The sequence below is a fragment of the Sylvia atricapilla genome, chromosome 25 (genome assembly GCF_009819655.1).
Source record: "Sylvia atricapilla isolate bSylAtr1 chromosome 25, bSylAtr1.pri, whole genome shotgun sequence".
Lineage (NCBI taxonomy): Eukaryota > Metazoa > Chordata > Aves > Passeriformes > Sylviidae > Sylvia > Sylvia atricapilla.
The window spans coordinates 5,796,070-5,814,112 of record NC_089164.1 but is presented as its reverse complement, the minus strand read 5'-3'; the positions used below and the strand labels follow the sequence as shown (position 1 = coordinate 5,814,112).

The window sequence follows — 18,043 nt, the reverse complement described above, 5'->3', positions numbered from 1 at the left end:
GGATCCAGAAGGCTCCTGGGAACCCAGCTTTGGTTTTAGAGCCGAAACACCAGGAAAAAGCCGATGGGATTCAAGTGACGAGCCCGGGTGGGGGGGCGGAGGGCAGTGGGGGCACAGTTTTGCCCCTCCTGCAGGATCCCCTTCCCATCAACGGAGTCTCCAGTGGGAAAGGCAGCCCTTGGACACCCCTTACTCCCCATACATGAGCCAGGGACAGGGACCCTGTGGGTTCACCACAGCTGAGTGTCCACCACCTCCATTCCAGCAGCCCCTGGCCTTAGTGTCACAGCCAGAGCATCTGAACTACACAGGGAGGTGACCGGCTTCTCCAGCCGCTCCAGCCAGAGACAGCCTGGAGAAGTGGTGCCTGGAGCAGGGAGGGGATCCCGAGGTCGCAGCCCGGCTGGGAGCTGCATTACCCAAAACCTCTGCACACCTCAGTTCTGCTGCAGCAAAACTCCCTCCCAACCTTGCACCAGCCCCCGACGCACATCACAGAGACAGACACGAGCTCCCACCAGATACTGCGGGCAGGGGAAGGGTCCTGCATGGGGGCCATATCCCCGCTACAGCACCCAGGGGTGCTGGTTGCCCGAATCGAAGAGATCCTCCCCTGCCCATCACCCTTGAAAAGGGCGGCTGAGTGTTCCCAAACGCAGCAGTCCGTCTGTAATTGAAGCGTCAGCATCAGCCCCATGTGGTCCTTCTGCATGGGCTCCCCCCGCCCCATGGCTCGGACCGATTCCTCTGGCTCTGCGCCATGGCAATTCCCGTAGTCACGGTGCGTGAGACCCTCCTGCCGCTCCTCTGCCTCCTCTCCCGCCTGCTCTCCTCTCCGCCCGCTCTGCTGCCTGCACAGGCCTTGCAGTTAGCGCAGGTCGGGGTGCACGCACAGGGCACATCTCCGCGGACGAGGGGCCGGGCGTCACTAAAACCAGTCCCACTCTCCGCGTCTGGGACCGCACCCAACGTAAGGAACTCGTGTAAACTCGCCGTGCGGGAGGAGCGGGAGCAGATGGGAAGAGCCCTCTCCTGGTCCCGGGTCCGCCACTGCAGCCTCTAACAGCTCATGGCCACGCCGTCATTAATTAACGGCGCCTGAAGCATCTGTCCCCGCTCCAGCATCGCTCGCGGGAGGGGAGAACAGATTGGGACACGCCGCAGGAAGAGCAGGCTCTTCCTGCCTGCTTCACCCTCCAGCCGTGCTCTGCTGCAGGGAAGAGCAACTGGATTTGCACAAGGGACACCGTCCCACCTCTGTCCCCCTGTGCTGATGTGGCATCTGTCACTATCATGTCCTTTCAAATGGCAGGTCAGATCAGAGCTGGAGAGGCAAAAGGAGCCCTGAGAATGCTCATCCTCCCCGAAGCCTCCTCCCCCAGTGCTCACCTCAGGTAGGACGTGTCTTTCCTGCCGCAGGAATGGGACCTCCTGCTTTCCATGTCCTGAACTGTGAAGATTCCAAAACAGGAGCATTTCTGCTCACCCCAGACTTTACAGGAGTGTGAGCTCAGGAGAGAGGTCCCCAATCCCTAAAACTGCTCCCAGCATACTGCAAAATAGCTAAGATTTCAACCCAGGAGTGTTTCTGCTAAGGCTCCCTTCCCAGATTTTGCAGGAAGACAACCACCAAGGACAGGGTAGATGCTTTGACTGCTTGAGCCCCTCTGCTCTGGAGACAGGCTAGGAGAGATGGGGGATGTTCAGCCTGGAGAGAAGGTCCTTGGGAGAACTTAGAGCCCCTTCCAGTTCCTAAAAGGGCTCCAGGAGTTCTGCAGAAGGACTTTAGGACAAGGGCCTGGAGGGACAGGACAAGGGGGAATGGCTTCAAACAGCCAGAGGGCAGGCTTAGATGGGATATTGGGAAGGAAATCTTGGCTGTGAGGGAGGTGAGGACTTGGCACAGGCTGCCCAGAGCAGCTGTTGGCCACCCCATCCCTGGAAATGTTCAAGGCCAGGGGCTTGGACCAACCTAGGATAGTGCAAGGTGTCCCACTGAGACTAGGCTTAAGGTCCCTTCTAACCCAAACCATCACACCATTCTATGGTGTGTACAACTGCCCTCCCCTCTGCCACACAGGAACAGAGCCACAGACGCAGGACCAGGAGCCGACAGTACAGGAGATCACTTTATTAAATCCAATGGTGTTAGACAGACGACGGAGAAGAGACATGCCAGTTGGTGCGGGCAGTGTGGGCAGCAGGAGCTGACTTGGTGCAGGGCTGGATTTGTTTCTGTCTTTTCAGAATATCCTCAAGCCTTTTCCTGGCTTCCTTTTATGTTTCTTTTTAAATTTCTTTGAAGTAAAAACAACTAATCGTGGAAAGAGTCCAGATGGTGTTTGTTTGTTCCCTATGATTGTTCCCGCAGCTATGTACAATGTGGGGCTGGGTCTCAACATCAGGTATAAAATGGAGCGAGTTTACAAACGTGGAGGGTGCAAGGAAAAAGCAAAAACAGACAGGCGAGAGCAGTAGAAATCTGGACCAAAATCTTAAAGAGAAATTTAAAAAGTGCTATAAAACCCCTCGGCAGGAATACCATGCAGTTAAGAAACACAAAACCCAGTCAATTACACAGATAATCTAGAACAGGAATTTGTCCATTTCATCTTTTATTTAATTAAAAAAAGGTTGGTTGTGTTTAATAGAAAAAAGCTAAAATTGTAAGGTTCAGGCCACCAGGCAGCAGCAGCTCAAGGGGGCAGGAGAGTGAGGCGCTGGCATTGCCCACCTCCATCCCCTCAGGGGGACTCCCAGGGACTGTGTGCACCTTTGGGGACAACAAGCACCTTTGGGGGTGGTGGGCACCCTTGGAGGTTGGCAGGAGGATGAGTTAGTGCAATCCTTGGACCCCCTCCCTGGGGACAGAGGGGCTCAGCCCACAGCTAGGGGCTGGCCCCAAGACAGCTGCCAGCCTTGGGGCCATGAGGTGCTTGGTGTAAGCCAGGAAGAATCCATCAGGACCTGGCCCCAGCCAAGCCCCCCACCATGCTGATCCCAGGGCTCACCTGCCCTTCTCCTTCCCTTGGAGATCACAGCCCCACCAGCCACTCACCTGCAGCTGCTGGGGCCGAGGTGATGGGATGAGGGGCAGCCCAGTCTGGGGAAGGATGGGGCAAACCTGCAGGACCCAGACCAGGGGATACTCAGCAGTGAGGGACAGTTTGGTCCAGGTTTGGGTGGCTTCCTGGAGGTGTCAGAAAAGAAAACTCAGGCAAGGCTGTCTCTCCTCCCATGTGACTCCTCAGGGCACTTGGGCACAGGGCAGCCCCCAAAGGTGCATCAGTCCCTCCCCACCCTGGGCATCAGAGTCCCAAGGAGGGTGTGAGGGGCTGGAGGGGGCAGCTGGGTCCCCACTGCTGACCTCGAGTGGCTGCTGGGCCGGAGTCTCATACAATCAGAAAAGAAGTCAGCACAGCACAGTCAGCACAGAGTACAAAAAAAACCCAAAACCAGGGACAAGGCGCAGGGCCAGGCCCCTCCAACCCACACAGGGCGTTCCACGACAGATCTATGTACAGCGAGTCCTCAACGGCAGCAACACAAGAGAAGGCAAACAGAGAGCCCTAACGCCCAAGCCAGCATGGGGAGGAGATCCTGGAGATCCCCGTGGGAAGAGGCCGGGCTGGCCGGCCCCGGTGGCAGCAGGAGGCTGTCAGACAGACAGAAGTGGGAGAAGTGAGCACCATGGGGCGGGGAGGCGGGACACACCGGCCAAGAGCACCGAGGGCAGAGGTGCCAGCAGCCTCCAAGGGCACTGCGGGAGATGCCCGTTCCAGAGGGGTGTGAGGCATCCCTGTAGGCCACACCAGCCGTGGCACAGGGGGCTGAGGCTGCCCAGTCCCCAGTCTGGCAGTTTGGGGACAGGGTGGGCTCAGTCCATCTGGCCCTGGGGTCACCTCTCCTGCTATGTCTCTCCAGGGCCCCAGATGAATGTGGGGGTTGAGCTGGAGGGCAGCAGGGAGAAGGGGTCCCCCAGAGCACAAGTGGGCACAGGACAGGGGTGCAGACCTGCAGGGCACCCCACAGGCCAGCAAGGGTGCTGCAGGCAGCAGTCCCAGCTTGGACAGTGCCAGCACCTTCATTCCATCCTACCCAAGCTGGCTTTGGGGACAGAAGACACTGGAGCTGGAGCAGGCTGTGACAGCATCATCCCAAGCCCCATGTGCCCCCTTCCCGCATGGCCAGGTATTAAGGCACCATGGCAGCACCAGGGCTGACCCTCTCCACGGAGTCTGGCCTTTTGACAATGCAGGATAAGGCCAGGAGGACACATGGCAGGCCCAGATGCCCCCAGAGCACCAACACAGATCCTGCCAGGCTGCAGGAAGGCACAGGGCCAGGGGGAGCAGGCAGCATGGGGAGCAACCCTAGGCTTATTGACCCACAGCCCCAGGCCTGGCAGCACCAAGGGGATGGGAGGCTGGTTGTGGCCCCTCTACCAAGGGGACAGGGATGGCATTCTGCTGCCCAGGGATGGGGAAGCAACAGCAGCCTCCCTATGCCCCAGTACCTCAGGGAGGGTATGCCCTGTGGCATCCCAGCCTGGTGGGAGACATCATCCTGATGCCCCAAGCCTTTGAGGGAGTTGCCATATGAAGGGCTGCTCTGGGAGCCTCCTGCTGTCACCTGCCTCCACATTGGCCTCCAAGTCCTGTCTCAGCCAACCTGTGTGGCCCCAGGAGGTGGGTGGGTTCAGGGACTGGAGATCGTCCAGTGAGCACCAGTTTTGTGACAGAGGTGGTTTGAGTGGTGAAACCAACAGCTTCAAAAGAAACCAAAGGGGAAGGGCACTGCTGCCAGGGAAGCAGTAGGCACCAGGCCATAGGCTCCAGGCCAGGAGAGCAAAGAACCAGAACAAAAAAAGGGACCAAAGCAAAGTCTGGACTCGGCCAAAGGAAAAGGGGAGAGGGGGAACAAAATAAAATAACCAAAGCAGGGGTTTTGGGCTGTCCTGGTCACAGCGGCTTCCGTGCAGGTGGAACAGGGAATGCACAGAGAGCAGCAAAAGCCATGCTCCCCTTGGCTGGCATGGGGTGGGAGCTCCACAGCGGAGGCTCTCGTGGCTTTGCCTGGCAGGCGCAGAGGGAGCCAGAGCCCCTCGTGCCTATGTGCTCATCCTGCAGCCCCGGCTCCTCCTGTGCCCCCAGCTGTGGCCCAGGTGGCTCCCGCGGGGTCCCTGCCCCACACAGGCGCCTTCCCGCAGCTCCCGGGAGCGGGGGTCAGTCTCAGCAGTCGCCTTGGTCCCAAAGCCCAAGAGTTTGTAATAGAGACAGAAAAACCAAGAAGAGAAACCAGGATTCCCCTACCCCCAGGGTTGGGAGGGGAGATGGCAACTCGTGGTCTTTCACAGACAAGCCGAGTTTCCCCAGGCTCCACCAGGACACGCCAGAGCCCTGCTCTTCTGCTTTCTGCTTGCTCGCCAGCCCCACACTCCTGGATGCCAAAGGAAAAGGAGAGCAGCCCAGCAGCAGCTTCCCTCCACCTGGGCTGGCACTTCTGGGCCTCACAGAGTCGACTGCAGGTCGGGGTCCACCATGGTCTCATGGTCTGGAGACTCAATGTAGTTGGCGGCTTCCTGGAGCTTGAGCAGCATGGCCATCTGTGGGAACAGGAGGCCCGCAGGTGACTGGGAGGCCACTTGGCCATCCTTGCCCTCCTAAACCAGCCTTGCTGGGAAGCTCCCTAGAGGGTAAAGCAAATCCCAGAGATGCTGCAAAATCCCTCCCTTGTGCCAGGATCTGGCCCTGGGAATAGCTGGAATGCTCAAGACTCAGTGTGCCAAAGCAGCAACAGCTGGTGTCACCTGCAGCCAGCAGCCTCTCCAGGAGACACATCAGGACATGTAGGAGCCTATCTGTGGCTCTGCATATCGGCATGATGCCTCGTGGAGTGCCATGTTGTGCCCTTTCACTGGCACGCCACCATGTGTCCTGGTGTGCAGCCCACCTGCCAGTGCCACCACCCTGCACCCACTGCTCCTCCCGGGAGCACCAAGTGTTTCTGCATCCTCAAATCAGGCTTTTTACACTGACAATTAGCTGGGAAAGTGAACCTCCACCCTGCTCTGCCACCAGCTCCTCCCAGCTTCCCCTGTTGGCCAGTGTACCAGCGGGTCTGAGTCCAGGGAGCTGGGCGTGGTGTCCTTCACAGTGCGCTCCTCAGGGGGGGACACGGCGCTGTGGGGCCCGATGGTGGGCGGGGGCAGGTGGTACAGCTTGGACTGGTCCTGCTGCGCTGACGGCCAGGGCAGGGTGTCCCGCACCCACTCCACGGGGTCCTCCCAGGCTGCCTTCTGCCCGTGGACCTGTGGCAGGGAGCAAGTGGCAGACATCTCCTCAGTACATGCCAGAGCCAGCAATGTGGCACCCTGAGTCCCCCAGGACAGCGCTATGTCCCACAACAGCCACAGGGCACAGGGACTGACAGAGATGTCACCTGCACCCACAATCGCAGTGCCTCCTCTTCCCTCCCCTGACCCATGACGGCTGCATCAGTGTGTCCCCGCACTGGTTTGCATTCCCATGTGCCAGCAGCACTGGCTACCTTGAGTCCATCCTTTGCCCCCTCCTGCAGGTAAGGGATGATGGAGTTGTTCCACAGGTCAATGAACCAGGTCCGGAAATCCTCAATTCCAATAGGGCAGGACAGAAAGAAGCAGGGACCTGTGGGGAAGGCAGACAGTGGAAATGGGAGCTCAGTCCCCCTCCTCCAGTCACTGGACCCAAGGCTCACAGCACTGATGTGGGCATACCTGGCTGGCAGGGTACCCTTGGAAACAGTGACTAGGCACCATCCAACCTGCACAGCAGGCAGACAGCATCTCCCAGGCAAGGAAAGGGGCTGCTAAGTTCAATCTATCCCCCAAAAGCCTGGTGAGGCATGCGGGATCCACCTGGGAAAATACAGCTCCTCCATGCCCAGGGAAGGGTGCTGGGAGGACTGGCAGCCTTGGCTGACACCCCTAGTGACAGCTCCCAAAGGACAAAGACCACCCAGAGAAGAGCAACACTTTTATGCATCACCCACCAGCTGTGCTTTATGGGACTAGGAGACATAGGGAACACGTCAGTCCCCCTGAGCTCCTCTCAAGGGTTTGGTCCCAGTCCCCAGGGCTCCTCACAGCCCAGGGCAGAGGAGAGGAGGAAGTTGAGGCAAAGCCGTACCAATGAGGAAGTCGGATGTGCTGTGTTTTTCCAGAAAGGTGTGCAAATGGTACCAGAGCTTGGGCACCCAGTCCAGCACCCGCAGCAGCTCCTCCTTGTTGGCGTTGATGTCTGTGTCTGACTCCAGCAGCTTCCGCCGCAGGTAGCGCACCAGGAAGCCATTGGCCGGCTCCACGTTGTTGGAGAAGGTCAGCATCCTGGGGAAGGACTCTGGTGGTCAGAGCTGGGTCTCCACACAAGCTGCCCTGTTCCCCAACACTCTTGGGGTCCTCCTTGCATCCCCACCCTGCATTTGACTTAGGCTGGGTAGTATCAGGTCCTTCTGGGATGGCAGGACAGGCCTGGGGCTCAGTCCTAGTCAGGGTTCTCAGTCACAGGATGTGACCAGAGAAACACCCAGGTGGCAAGAGATGGCTTCTGTTCCCCCCAACCCCACAAGGCTGTACAATTGTACAACCCCAGCGATGTACAATTCCTACCTGAAGCTGAGATGGAGGCCGTGGTTTGGGGTCATCTTCACAGGCTGGTTGGTAGTGCCAATGATATACGGGCTGAGTGAGTGACAGAGAGACAAGATTAATGAGAAAAAGCCTCGGAGTCACCCCTGCCCAAGGCAGAGCTGATCTGGGCACAGCAGACATGTGCGGCCTCATCCCCACAGTCCAGCGACCTCAGTGGGAGCAGCGGGGAGCACGTGTGTGCCATGGGGCTGCGCTGCAGGGGTGCAAAGAGGCTCTCACCATTTGTGGTACTTGCAGGTGAGCGCACCATTGACAAGCTCGCTGATGGAGCCCGCCTCGCTGAGGTCGTCCAGGAGGATCACCAGCGGCACGTCTGCCGTGCCCGTCTCCCGGTCGATCTGGTTGGCCAAGTTGGACAGGTACAGCTGTAGATCCTGGAACAAACAGGCCAGGTGTCACGTGTGGGGCCACGGAGCGGCACCAGCGCCCACAGGGACACTGCTGTGTGCCCTCACCTTGCAGGACTGCTGGTGCATGTTGAAGGTGCTGACGATGCCCTCGGTGACATCCCGACCCGAGCGCTCCACCAGGTACTCGGCCAGGCGGTTGGTCAGGTAGGTCTTGCCAGTGCCACTGGGCCCCGAGAGGATGAGGCGGCGGTGCTTCAGCAGGAGGCTGATGTAGTGCTGCATCATGGGCTTGGGGATGAGCGTTTCGAACACCAGGCTGTCCACGCACTTCTCTTTCAAGCCTGCAGGCAGGGGAGGGCTGAGGGTCCCAATCACACACTGCAATACCCCAAGGCAGCAGGCACATGGCACAGCCATGGAGCCCTCTCGCCAGAGGACACGAAATGAAGGACACTTACGCACTCAGTCTGTCAGAGCAAAAAGAGGGCGTTTATTTCTGAACTTTGATTTATATAGTTTTTGGAGTTTGATTTGGGATTGGGTAATGAGATTGACACTTCTCTGACCTCACTAGTCAAACCAGAAGTCTATCAATTGTCTTCCAGAAGTCTATCAATTGTCTTTCCTCCAGAGAGGAATGCGAAAACAATTTTGTTTATGTCACAATGTGTGAGAAACTCCAGTACAAAAATGCAAATGGCTGAAAAGATCAGGGCGACAGAGCCCCTCTGCCACACTGACCTTTGAGTGTCACGACGACGCTGGTCAGGCCCCGGCGGCACAGTGGCAGCTCCGGTGGCTCCGTGTCCAGCACCCGCTTGATGTGGCTGATGCTGTAGCCGTAGACAGACTCAGTGCTGAGCCCTAGCGTGGATGCGGGATCCATCTTGGTGATATAATCCTACATGGAGAAGGACAGGGCTGTCAGTGCCCTAGAGGGCTGGCAGAGAGCAGCCCCAAGAGAGCTGGGGAGGACCTGGGCCAGGGAATAGCAGGCCTGGGAGAGCATTGTCAAAGGATGGCTCTGTAAAGAGTGTTCTTCACGCTCCTACCTTGAAAACCTGGCAGACAGCCTCATCCAGCATCTTCCAGTCTACTTTCCCGCTCACTTTGGTCCACCCCAAGAAAAACTCTTGCTGCTTGAGGTCCTAGGAGCCAAGGCAGAAGTGTGCAGTGCTGCAGCACCATGTCCAGCCCCAGGAGGTATCCTTTGCCCCTTTGTCAGGGCCATGACATGGAGACAGGCCAGGCTCCCCAGACAGCCCACACTTACCCCCTTGATGATGTGCTGGGGTGGCATGCGCACCACAATCCGCAGTGTCAGCTCATCCTTCTGGGTGCCAGCACTGACAGCATCCATGGGGGACACATCTGGAGATGGAGCAGTGAGACTGTGCTGGCCAGAGCCAAGCCACCAGATCTGGCTATATCCAGCTAGAGGCAAATCCTGCTGTGGCTGACAGCGGCACCGGCAGTACAACAAATGCCCTGCTCACTCCAGGTGAGCAGCAGCACATTGCCACCACACACTCCTCCCTATTCCAGCCCATCCCCATCTGCCAGCAGCTCTATCAACCCTACCTGCATCCCCCAGGCTGGGGCTGAAGGCATGGCCAAGGGTGAGACCCAAGGAGCGTCGTGGTGAAGAGGAGGCCGATGTGCTCGTGATATGGCTGGGAACAGAACCTGGCACTGCTGAAGGCCCTGGGGCCACCTTGAGACGGTCATTCTCAGCCTTCAGGAGATCCACCTCCAGCTGGGGCAAAAAAATGCAGGGCACAGGGTAAGGAGCTGTACACCAGCAGTACCCTGGGGTGCAGCACAGTGGTGAGATGCAGGGACTGTGGGCACCCTGGTACTGAGAGCGGACAGGCTGCTGGCAAGGGTCCTCACCTGCATGTTGTGCATGGTCTCCCGCAGCTGCTCCAGCTGGTGGGCTGAGTTGAGGGCCTCCAGCCGGATGTCTGTCAGCTTCATCTCCTTCTCCCACAGCTCTGACCGCAGCTCTGACACCTCCTTCTTCTCGGGCTCACCCTCACTGTGGGCCTGGAAGAGCCTGGGCCAAGGGAGAGACCAGGTCTCACACGTGTCTCTGGCAAGAGCCTGCAGCCCCTGCCACTGGCCCTCCCTGGCCCCACATACTCAGCCGTGTCGATGCCCACTGAGGAGGATGTGGAGGACTTGATGGAGGGCGAGGCAGTCTCTGTGGAGCCATGCTGTAGCTTGGGGGAGGAGGGGGCTGACGAGTCTGGCGTGGCAATCTCCTCAATGTCCGAGTAGGACGAGGCTGATTTGGGGCCCTTCTTGATGCTGAAGGCCTTATTGAAGGAGCTGCGTAGCTACAGGAGAGGGAAATGTTCTTGTTAGAAACAGTCCCAAGTGCAGCCTTGCAAGCAGAGACCTGGCCTGGTCCTGCCCTATCTGTTCAGGACCCACAGGGATCAGTACAACCACGCCCATCACACAGGCAGCAACGCCACCATGCTGGGAAGCAGCCTGACCCCACTCTGTTGACACAGAGAATGGATGGGGTGCACAGCCCTTTGGACAACAATCAGCCCAGCCCAGATGGCACCACAGCCCCAAAGAATGGGACTCGTGTCCTGGTCAGGATGTCTCTCAGCCCTGCTCCCCACCATCACCTACACCAGGCTGTTCAGGCATGGCACCAGCACCCTGGTCCATCAGGAAGGGCCAATCCATCCCCACATTCACCCCACCACAGCCATTTCAGCAAGAGGCATTTATTTACAGGGATGTCCCTTGCTCTAGTCACTGCAGAGACAGGGTCCTGACCCACATCTTCCTCTGCCCCATGGATCCTGCTGGAAGCACAGAGGGGCAGCCAGCCCTCCAAAGAGCATGCTGGTGTCTCATCCAAGCATGCAGCATGCACACAGCACACACAGAGCAGCAGGTGGGTGAGCAGTGGGCTGGGGCCAGGGAGGGAGATGGACACTGCACTGGGACCAAACTGGACCCAAACTGGGTCCCATCAGCCAGTGGGAGAGCAGCAGGACAGGCACCCTGGGCTCACAACATGTGCCCTGGAGTGCCACGGCCTGCTCCAAGGGAAGGTGGGAGAAAGAAGAGATGGAGAACATGCAGGATCTGCCCAAAGCCCCACAGGCACCAGCAGACTGCTCTAGAGTGTCCCCAAAAGCCAAAGCATTGCATTTCAGTGTAAACAAAGTAGGTATTCAGCTATGGTGGAAGCAGGGAAGCACTGAGACCTATGTGAGTGCTGGCAGGGACAGAGCCACTTGAGACCGTATCAGGCAGCCCTGGAGAGGCAGAGATGGGCAGTGCATCTCATGCCCTCAGTGACACTGGCAGGGCTGCACCAAGGTCCCCATTCCAAAAGATCCAGTTACAGGAAGTCAGGAGAGTGCCTGCCTTCCCTAGGCAAGAAGGGGACTGTTCCCATCCATGGGACAGGTCCCATCTGAGCCTTTCCTGCTGCCTCTGGCAGTTCAACCCCCTCCTTGTGGGTGCACATTAATCCTTAAGGAAGGATAGCAGCCAAGGTGGGCACAGCCTGGCTGGGGACCCAGGATGGTCTGTGCTGGGGTTAGTGCCAGTGGGATGGATGGGATGGGGAGTGTATGAGCACCGTCCCATGAAATGGAGCAAGGGCCCTGGCTGGGCACAGCATGTGGTGGATTGGACAGTGTGGGACTTACCTCGTACACCTGGAAAAAAAGGGTTGAAGTCAGCGTACAGGGAGAGAAACAAAACAAAGCAAGACTTAATCACACATCCAGCTCAGAGCTGCCTGGTGCAGGGAAGGGCTGCCCGGCTGAGGTGTCAGCCCTCCACACCATCAGAACCTGCGTGTGCAGGAAGGAGACATGGGGGAATACACAAGGAAGCAGGCATGCAGGGCCAGGGCTGGGAAACTCCTGAAGGGGCTGGAGAAGTCCCAGCTGACAATTCAAGACACAAATCCATGGCAGTTACACTCTTCTCACCAATGCTGTCCTCAGGGGACACAGGGGCAGCAACACTACAAGGCCAAGGCAGACCAAGAGCAGCTGGTTTGTGGGGCTGACCCTGAGCAGACCCTGCCAGTGGCTCCCCAAGCCCCAGTTCTCGTGTCAGTGCCCCTTCCAACCCACCCAGCTCTTCTTCTTCTTCTTCTTGGCGTCAGCGTCCTTGCTGCTGCCGATGCTGGAGTGGCTGGTGATGCTGTTGAGGCTGGAGATGCTGTCAGAGGAGTTCTGCCGCTTGATGCGCAGCTCTGGGGTTTCCCAGAGAAGCAGGAGAGATTGGAAAAGGAGGGATCAATCAGCCACCTGCAACTGTCCCAGCGCCAGAGCACCCTACTGTCCCCCCTCCCTACACTCAATCCCTTCTCCTACCCAACACCTTCTGAGCTCTTAGAGCCACCTAGTAACAATGGGTGCTCAGATGCCACATGGGGTGTAACAGGGCTCAGATACCACATGGGCACTGCCAGAGAGATGCTCAGGGCACATATTACCCTGCTGCTGTTCCAGGCCATCTCTCTGACAGCCCCTTGCACTCACATTTGGGTTCTGGGGCTAGAAACACCACTTATGGGAACAAAGTCAAGACCAGCAGGCAAAACTGGCAGTTGGCAAAGGGCCTGGCAAGGAGGTCTCCCAAGACTGACAACCATTCCCCTGCATGCCAGCCCTGTGACCTCCTACGGCGACAGCTCTGGCTGTCCATCCCTGGTTTCAGATGCTCAAGGATCCCCAGTGGGGAAAAACTGCTGCCCAGGGCACCCTGCCTCCAGATGAACGTCCCCCATAAGAAGGTGTGTCCTGGGGCCCTGTGCCAGTCCCAGCAAGGGCATCCCAGCTCAGGAAGGGCTGCAGAATCATGCTTTACCTTTGGGGGTTACATCAGTGCCATTTAGAGCACCCTGGATCACAGCCTGGGCCTCTGAGTTCTTCTTCTTCAGGAAGTCAATGGTCTCTCGCAGGTCCAGCAGCTCTGTGTCCTGGGACAGCAAAGTTGGGAGCCATGGAGTGCATCCTGATGGTGGAGAGCCCACCTTAAGAGCACTCGGGACAACCACCCAAGTCCAGCACCCCACAGCCCGATGAACCCCACTGAGCACTGTGATACACCCACCTTCTCCTCAGCGGTCTCAGCCAGGTGCCGCAGGCGGGATGTCATGCTCACCAGGCTCTGCTCAAAGGCTGCCACCAGGTTGGCCTGAGAGAAGTGGAGAGAAACAGGTGAGCCCCCACATCTGGGTTAAAACCCATGGGCAGGTGAGCACCCACTGCCAGGCATGAGACGTAAAAGGCTGAGGGGGAAATCAGGGCTTCCATGGGCACATCCAGCACCAGCCCCAAAGCTTTGCACAGATGGAGTGCGGTGGCCCACAGGGGCTCCCATGAGACTCACATTAGCAGACAGCTGGGATGTCAGCGTGGCCACCTTCTCCTGCGAGGACTCCAGCTCGCGGCGCAGCTTGCGGATTTGCTATGGGGAGAGAGCAGAGAGATTAGAGGGGCCAGGCACTCACCCGCACTGGGGGCAGGGGCAGGCGTGAGCAGAGGGTCTGGGCTCACCTCAGACTGCATCTTCTCCTCAGCCTGGCAGCGTGAGCAGAGAAGGACAGACAGACAGAGGCAGGCAGTCAGGGGGGCAGCGAGGCACAGACAGGCTCAGTGCCAGACAGAAGCATGCACAGAGCCCCCCCCAGTCCCACCCAGACTCCCCAGCCATGCACAAACAAGCGCAGCATGGAAGCAGCTCTTACGGAAGAGTAGGTGGAGGATGCACTGGAGGCCAGAGACAGCACTGATCCATGAACTGCAACACACGAAAACCCAAGGTGTCAGAGTGCCCTGGAGAGCAGCACCCAGGGGCTACAGGTCAGAGCACAGCTGGTGACTGGGCTCTCAGGTTGGAGGGCTCTGAGGTGGCCTGGGTGGGGTACAGGGTGGGATGGCAGCTGCTCAGCACTGCCCATTTCTCAGTGCGTTCCTGGCAGCCTCTCTGGGCACACAGTAGGGAATATCCTCCACCTGCATGCTCCTCTCTGGGGAACCTGGGGGCTCTGCTGCCCTCCTTGTCTGCTTGGATCCCCTCCTCCCCAGTGTCACAGCAGCCTGGGGGCAACCCAAGGACACTGAATACCCATGGGGGTCAGGGCAGACCCAGGGCTGATGTCAGCACAGAGTCCAACAGACCCCTCAGCGTTGCTGTCCCTGCTCTGGTGCCAAGAATGGGACACAGCAACCCATCCAACAACGCAGAAGAACCAGTAGAAGGGACAAGGGTGCAGGGAGCCCCACCAACCCTCTGCAGCCTCTTCTGCCTGGGCAGGAGTGCACCACACTCTCACCATCGTCCACAGGGTCCCGGAAAGAGCCCGAGCGGATCATGCCTTTGGGCTTGTCAGCCAGGGAGAGGGTGCTGCCCATCTGGGAGGTGCTGTACAGCTCGAAGGTGGAGTCGTGAGTGGGGATGCTGTTGGAGCGGGTGATCCGCGGGGCTGCGGTGGCAGTGGGGCTCACTGCAAGGAGAAAGCGAGGAGGAGGCAAGGTCAGAGTCACGCTGGGGACCTGGCATCAGGATGGGGAAGCAGGACTGGGAGCCGTCCACGAGAGCTGTGATGCAGTGAGGAAGCAGGGATTGTGGTCCCAAAGCAGGGAGGGGCCAAGGAAAGCTAAAAGGCAGGTTGATGCTGGGAAGACCTGGACACCAGCATCAAGGTAATCACAGGGCTGAAAAACAAATCCATTGCCCCAGGGCCAAGTGGGTTCCACTATGCTATGGCCCAACAACTGCAGGTGCAGAAGTGGAGCCTGCTGCCCCAGCCTGTCTGCCTGGACCCTCCAAATGCTCCAGGAGTATCAGGTTCTGGTCAGACCAGGGCAAGACTTACCCCTTGCCCTGCCAGATACTCCCAGAGGAGCAGTTATGGCCTGAGGCCCAAAGGTGGATGAGATGCCCTGAAGCAGAGGTGATGGACATCCCTGGCCCCAATCCAGCACCCAAAGCACCAGGTGCTGGTTCTAGTGGCGTCAAGGAGACAAGCAGCGCCCAGGGGAGCACCAGCACATCACGCAGGGAGCATGGGAAGCAGGAGGGAAGGGGCCGGCAGCGGAGGGCACTGACCAATGCTGGTGAGCGGACCCTTCCCGACCAGCGCCATGGGAAGGGCAGGGGGCGAGGGCAGCTCCTGCTGCTCGTCCGACTCGGGGAGCCCGCTGACTGCGTGTGAGTGGCGCCGCTCCTTGGCCTCCTCCTGGGAGTGGAGCTGGTACCTGGGGAGCCGCAGACAGCACGGTAAGACCGACCAGCACCGTCCAGCTCCTGCCCACAGCACTGCAGCCCAGCTTGCCTTGCTCAGGGGCACTGCCCTGGAAAGCTCCCCATTCCCACCCCAGCACCATCCAGAAGTGATTTGGGCTCTTTTACCTCAACCCCTTCTTGGGCAGCGTGTTCCTGTCACGGTTGGCACTGGAAGGGAAGGAAAGATCAGTGACATCTCTGCACAGACTAGGGAAGGAACCATGGGGATTTAGCTGCAGGAACAGGGAGCTTTTCCTTAGAAATGTAGCAGGAAGAGACTGTGAAGCAGGCAAAGGACATGGCAGAACAGCGGGGAGTGATGTGAGCCCATGAAGGTGCCACAGCAGCCCATCAACCTCCCTCCAGCCATACCTGTCCAGATGTGTGAGCCGAGGGCTCCCACTCCAACCCAGCTCTCCTGCCTCTTCTTCTTCTTCTTCCTCCTCTGTGCTGGCAGGGGGTGCAGCAGCAGGGGTGGGGGTGGTGGTGCTGCTCCCTGAAAAGGCACTGGGCAGGCTCATCGGCATCTGCAGGGATTCCATGCTGCGGTGAAGGCCGGAGAGCTTGGGGTACATCCTGCCCTCCTTGGGGACACTGAAGCCACCCATGAGCTCCAGGCCTTGGGAGAAGCTCGCCGAGTTGATGTTGAGGATGGGTGCAGGGCTGGGGCTGAAGCAGGGGGTTAGGTGCCCGCCAGCTGGGTGCAGGTCCTGGAGCTTGGCAGTGTGCGGGGTGTGCAGCTCACTGGAGGAGGGCAAGTCCAGGCTGTTGGAGTTGACCTTGTCCAAGTTGGCCAGTGAGGGAGGTTTCACGTAGGTCTTGGCAGCTGCTCTGGAGGGGGGAATAGGTAAGGAAACAGATGAGACTCAGGTACTGGTGCTGGGCACGTCCATGCCAGGTACTTGCTGCCCTTGGAGGTGGAAGGACCATACCTGAGAGGTGTAGGGGGCAGCTCTGCCACCTTGGCTGCTGGTGGGAGGTTGGCCTGGGCTTTTGGAGTGCTCTCAGGTGAGCTGGCACTCTTCAGGTTGCTGCACTCAGAGTCAAGTGCCACCGCCTTGGCCTTGGCCTTCTCCTTCTCACGATCTGTCTGGTTCACAGGGGCCGGTGTGCCACGGCCAGTGCCAACCTTGGATGGCTCCTTGAGCCGCGACACTGAGATGCCACCCTGCTTGGTGCTCAGCAGGCTGGGGTCAATGCTGCTGCTGACCGGCCGGGCTGCGCTGCGGCCCCCGGTCACACTCATGGAGCTGGACTTGGCCGGCCGGGGCAGGCTGCGGTACTGGATGTTGGAGCGAGCCCCTGGTGCCAGGAACCCAGGCTCAGGTGCATTGGAGACATCGAGGCTCGTTTTCCTTCCACTGACTGGCTTAACAGGGATGCCAGAGCTCTTCTGGATCTTGCCAAGCGTGGCCGAGCCCCCAGCCTGCATGACGGTGGCTGTGCCAGTAGCAGGAGCTGGTTTCTTGTAGCCAAAAGAGCTGGAGGATGAGGGGCGTGCAAGCCCTGATGGTGGCTTCTTGGCATCCGTGGTGCGGTCACGGCCAGCATCGGAGGAGGAGCGCTGCAGGCCTGTGTTCTTCACTGACAGTTTGCTCTTGTCAGTGACTTTGGTCTCTGGCTTGCCTGGCGGCAAGAAAGGACAGGTTAGTGTCCCTGGAGGCTTTGGGGACATTTGGTGAACAAGCCCAGACAGGACATGGGCACCAGAGATGCAGGGATGTGATGGAGAAGGGGCATGCTAGACCCTTGGTGCCAGCCTGGCACGTGGGCATAAGACCATGGGGCAGGCACAGACTCCCAACCTGCCTGCTGCCTGCAACACAGCCCTGCCTCCTTTTCCAGCCCACACCCAGCTCCCCGGTCTGAGCACGGCCATAGACCATCCGATAGCCCACATGCTTGCAGAAGGCACACAAAGACACCACCCAACCTTCTCCCCATCAAAAGAGCTGGACTCTGCCCAAACTGGTTTTTACCTGCCACTTTGAGGGTGCTCTGGGCCGTGTGGGTGATTGGGGAGGTCACAGCCACTGGAGGAGTCTTGCCCTTCTTGAGGGAGCCTGGGGTGCCCAGGCTGACAGGTTTCTTCAGCTCACCACCTTTGGGCCCCTCCTCACCACCCTCCGAGGGCTCCCGCCGCCACTTGGAGGAGCCATGCTCCATCTTGAGGCTGCTGCTATCGTACTCCAGCTTCTTGGGTGCCTTCTCGTCACCCTCACCGTACCAGCTCAGTCCGCTCTCCGCCAGTGAGCGCTTCTCTGAGTCCGTGCGCAGCTGGGGGCAAAGCAGAGTCAGGGGCACTCCTGGCACCCACCCCAAACCCATCCCCAGAGAACATCAGCCAGCTGGGAGAAGGATGCAGCAGACTGTGCCATCCTTGTTTCCTCACACTGGCGCCCTCCATGCCCTCTTTGCCACTGGGGTGGTGGCAGGAAAACTGGGATAGGTGCCGGAAAGGGTCCGGGTGCCACTGGCACCTACCGCTATGGCTGAGTTCCTGCGCGAGGCCGTGGGGGTGGAGGGCAGGGAGTTGAGCGAGGAGCTGGCATTGAACTCCTCCGAGCTGAGGTTGTCGGAGGCATCACTGAGGCCACTGCTGATGGAGCTGCTCTCATCCCAGCTGTGAGGGAGAGATAGCATCAGACCCCTGCTCAGTCCAATGGGTCCCACCACCCATGGGATCTCTGCTGGGACAAAAACCAGCTCCTGGTAGTGCCCA

At 59.0% G+C, this 18,043-nt stretch overlaps 1 protein-coding gene across 2 annotated transcripts in view; it reads right to left on the bottom strand.

Annotated features, from left to right (window-relative positions):
- Positions 1-2,990: 2,990 nt before the first annotated feature.
- NAV1 (neuron navigator 1) overlaps positions 2,991-18,043 on the bottom strand; it is a 60,081-nt gene continuing 45,028 nt past the window's right edge. For both annotated transcript variants that reach the window (XM_066335687.1, XM_066335685.1), the window contains 25 exons: positions 17,806-17,944; positions 17,301-17,598; positions 16,254-16,947; positions 15,694-16,152; positions 15,448-15,489; positions 15,145-15,293; positions 14,369-14,539; positions 13,781-13,833; positions 13,423-13,500; positions 13,144-13,227; positions 12,898-13,009; positions 12,159-12,280; positions 10,183-10,379; positions 9,934-10,096; positions 9,622-9,796; positions 9,314-9,411; positions 9,093-9,188; positions 8,782-8,941; positions 8,146-8,381; positions 7,910-8,064; positions 7,649-7,720; positions 7,170-7,366; positions 6,550-6,668; positions 6,113-6,310; positions 2,991-5,605 (listed from right to left, as the gene is read on the bottom strand). In XM_066335687.1, coding sequence (XP_066191784.1) covers positions 5,510-5,605; positions 6,113-6,310; positions 6,550-6,668; positions 7,170-7,366; positions 7,649-7,720; positions 7,910-8,064; positions 8,146-8,381; positions 8,782-8,941; positions 9,093-9,188; positions 9,314-9,411; positions 9,622-9,796; positions 9,934-10,096; positions 10,183-10,379; positions 12,159-12,280; positions 12,898-13,009; positions 13,144-13,227; positions 13,423-13,500; positions 13,781-13,833; positions 14,369-14,539; positions 15,145-15,293; positions 15,448-15,489; positions 15,694-16,152; positions 16,254-16,947; positions 17,301-17,598; positions 17,806-17,944 — 4,363 coding nt within the window. In that variant the 3' untranslated portion in view covers positions 2,991-5,509. The remainder of the gene's footprint in view (positions 5,606-6,112; positions 6,311-6,549; positions 6,669-7,169; positions 7,367-7,648; positions 7,721-7,909; positions 8,065-8,145; positions 8,382-8,781; positions 8,942-9,092; positions 9,189-9,313; positions 9,412-9,621; positions 9,797-9,933; positions 10,097-10,182; positions 10,380-12,158; positions 12,281-12,897; positions 13,010-13,143; positions 13,228-13,422; positions 13,501-13,780; positions 13,834-14,368; positions 14,540-15,144; positions 15,294-15,447; positions 15,490-15,693; positions 16,153-16,253; positions 16,948-17,300; positions 17,599-17,805; positions 17,945-18,043) is intronic.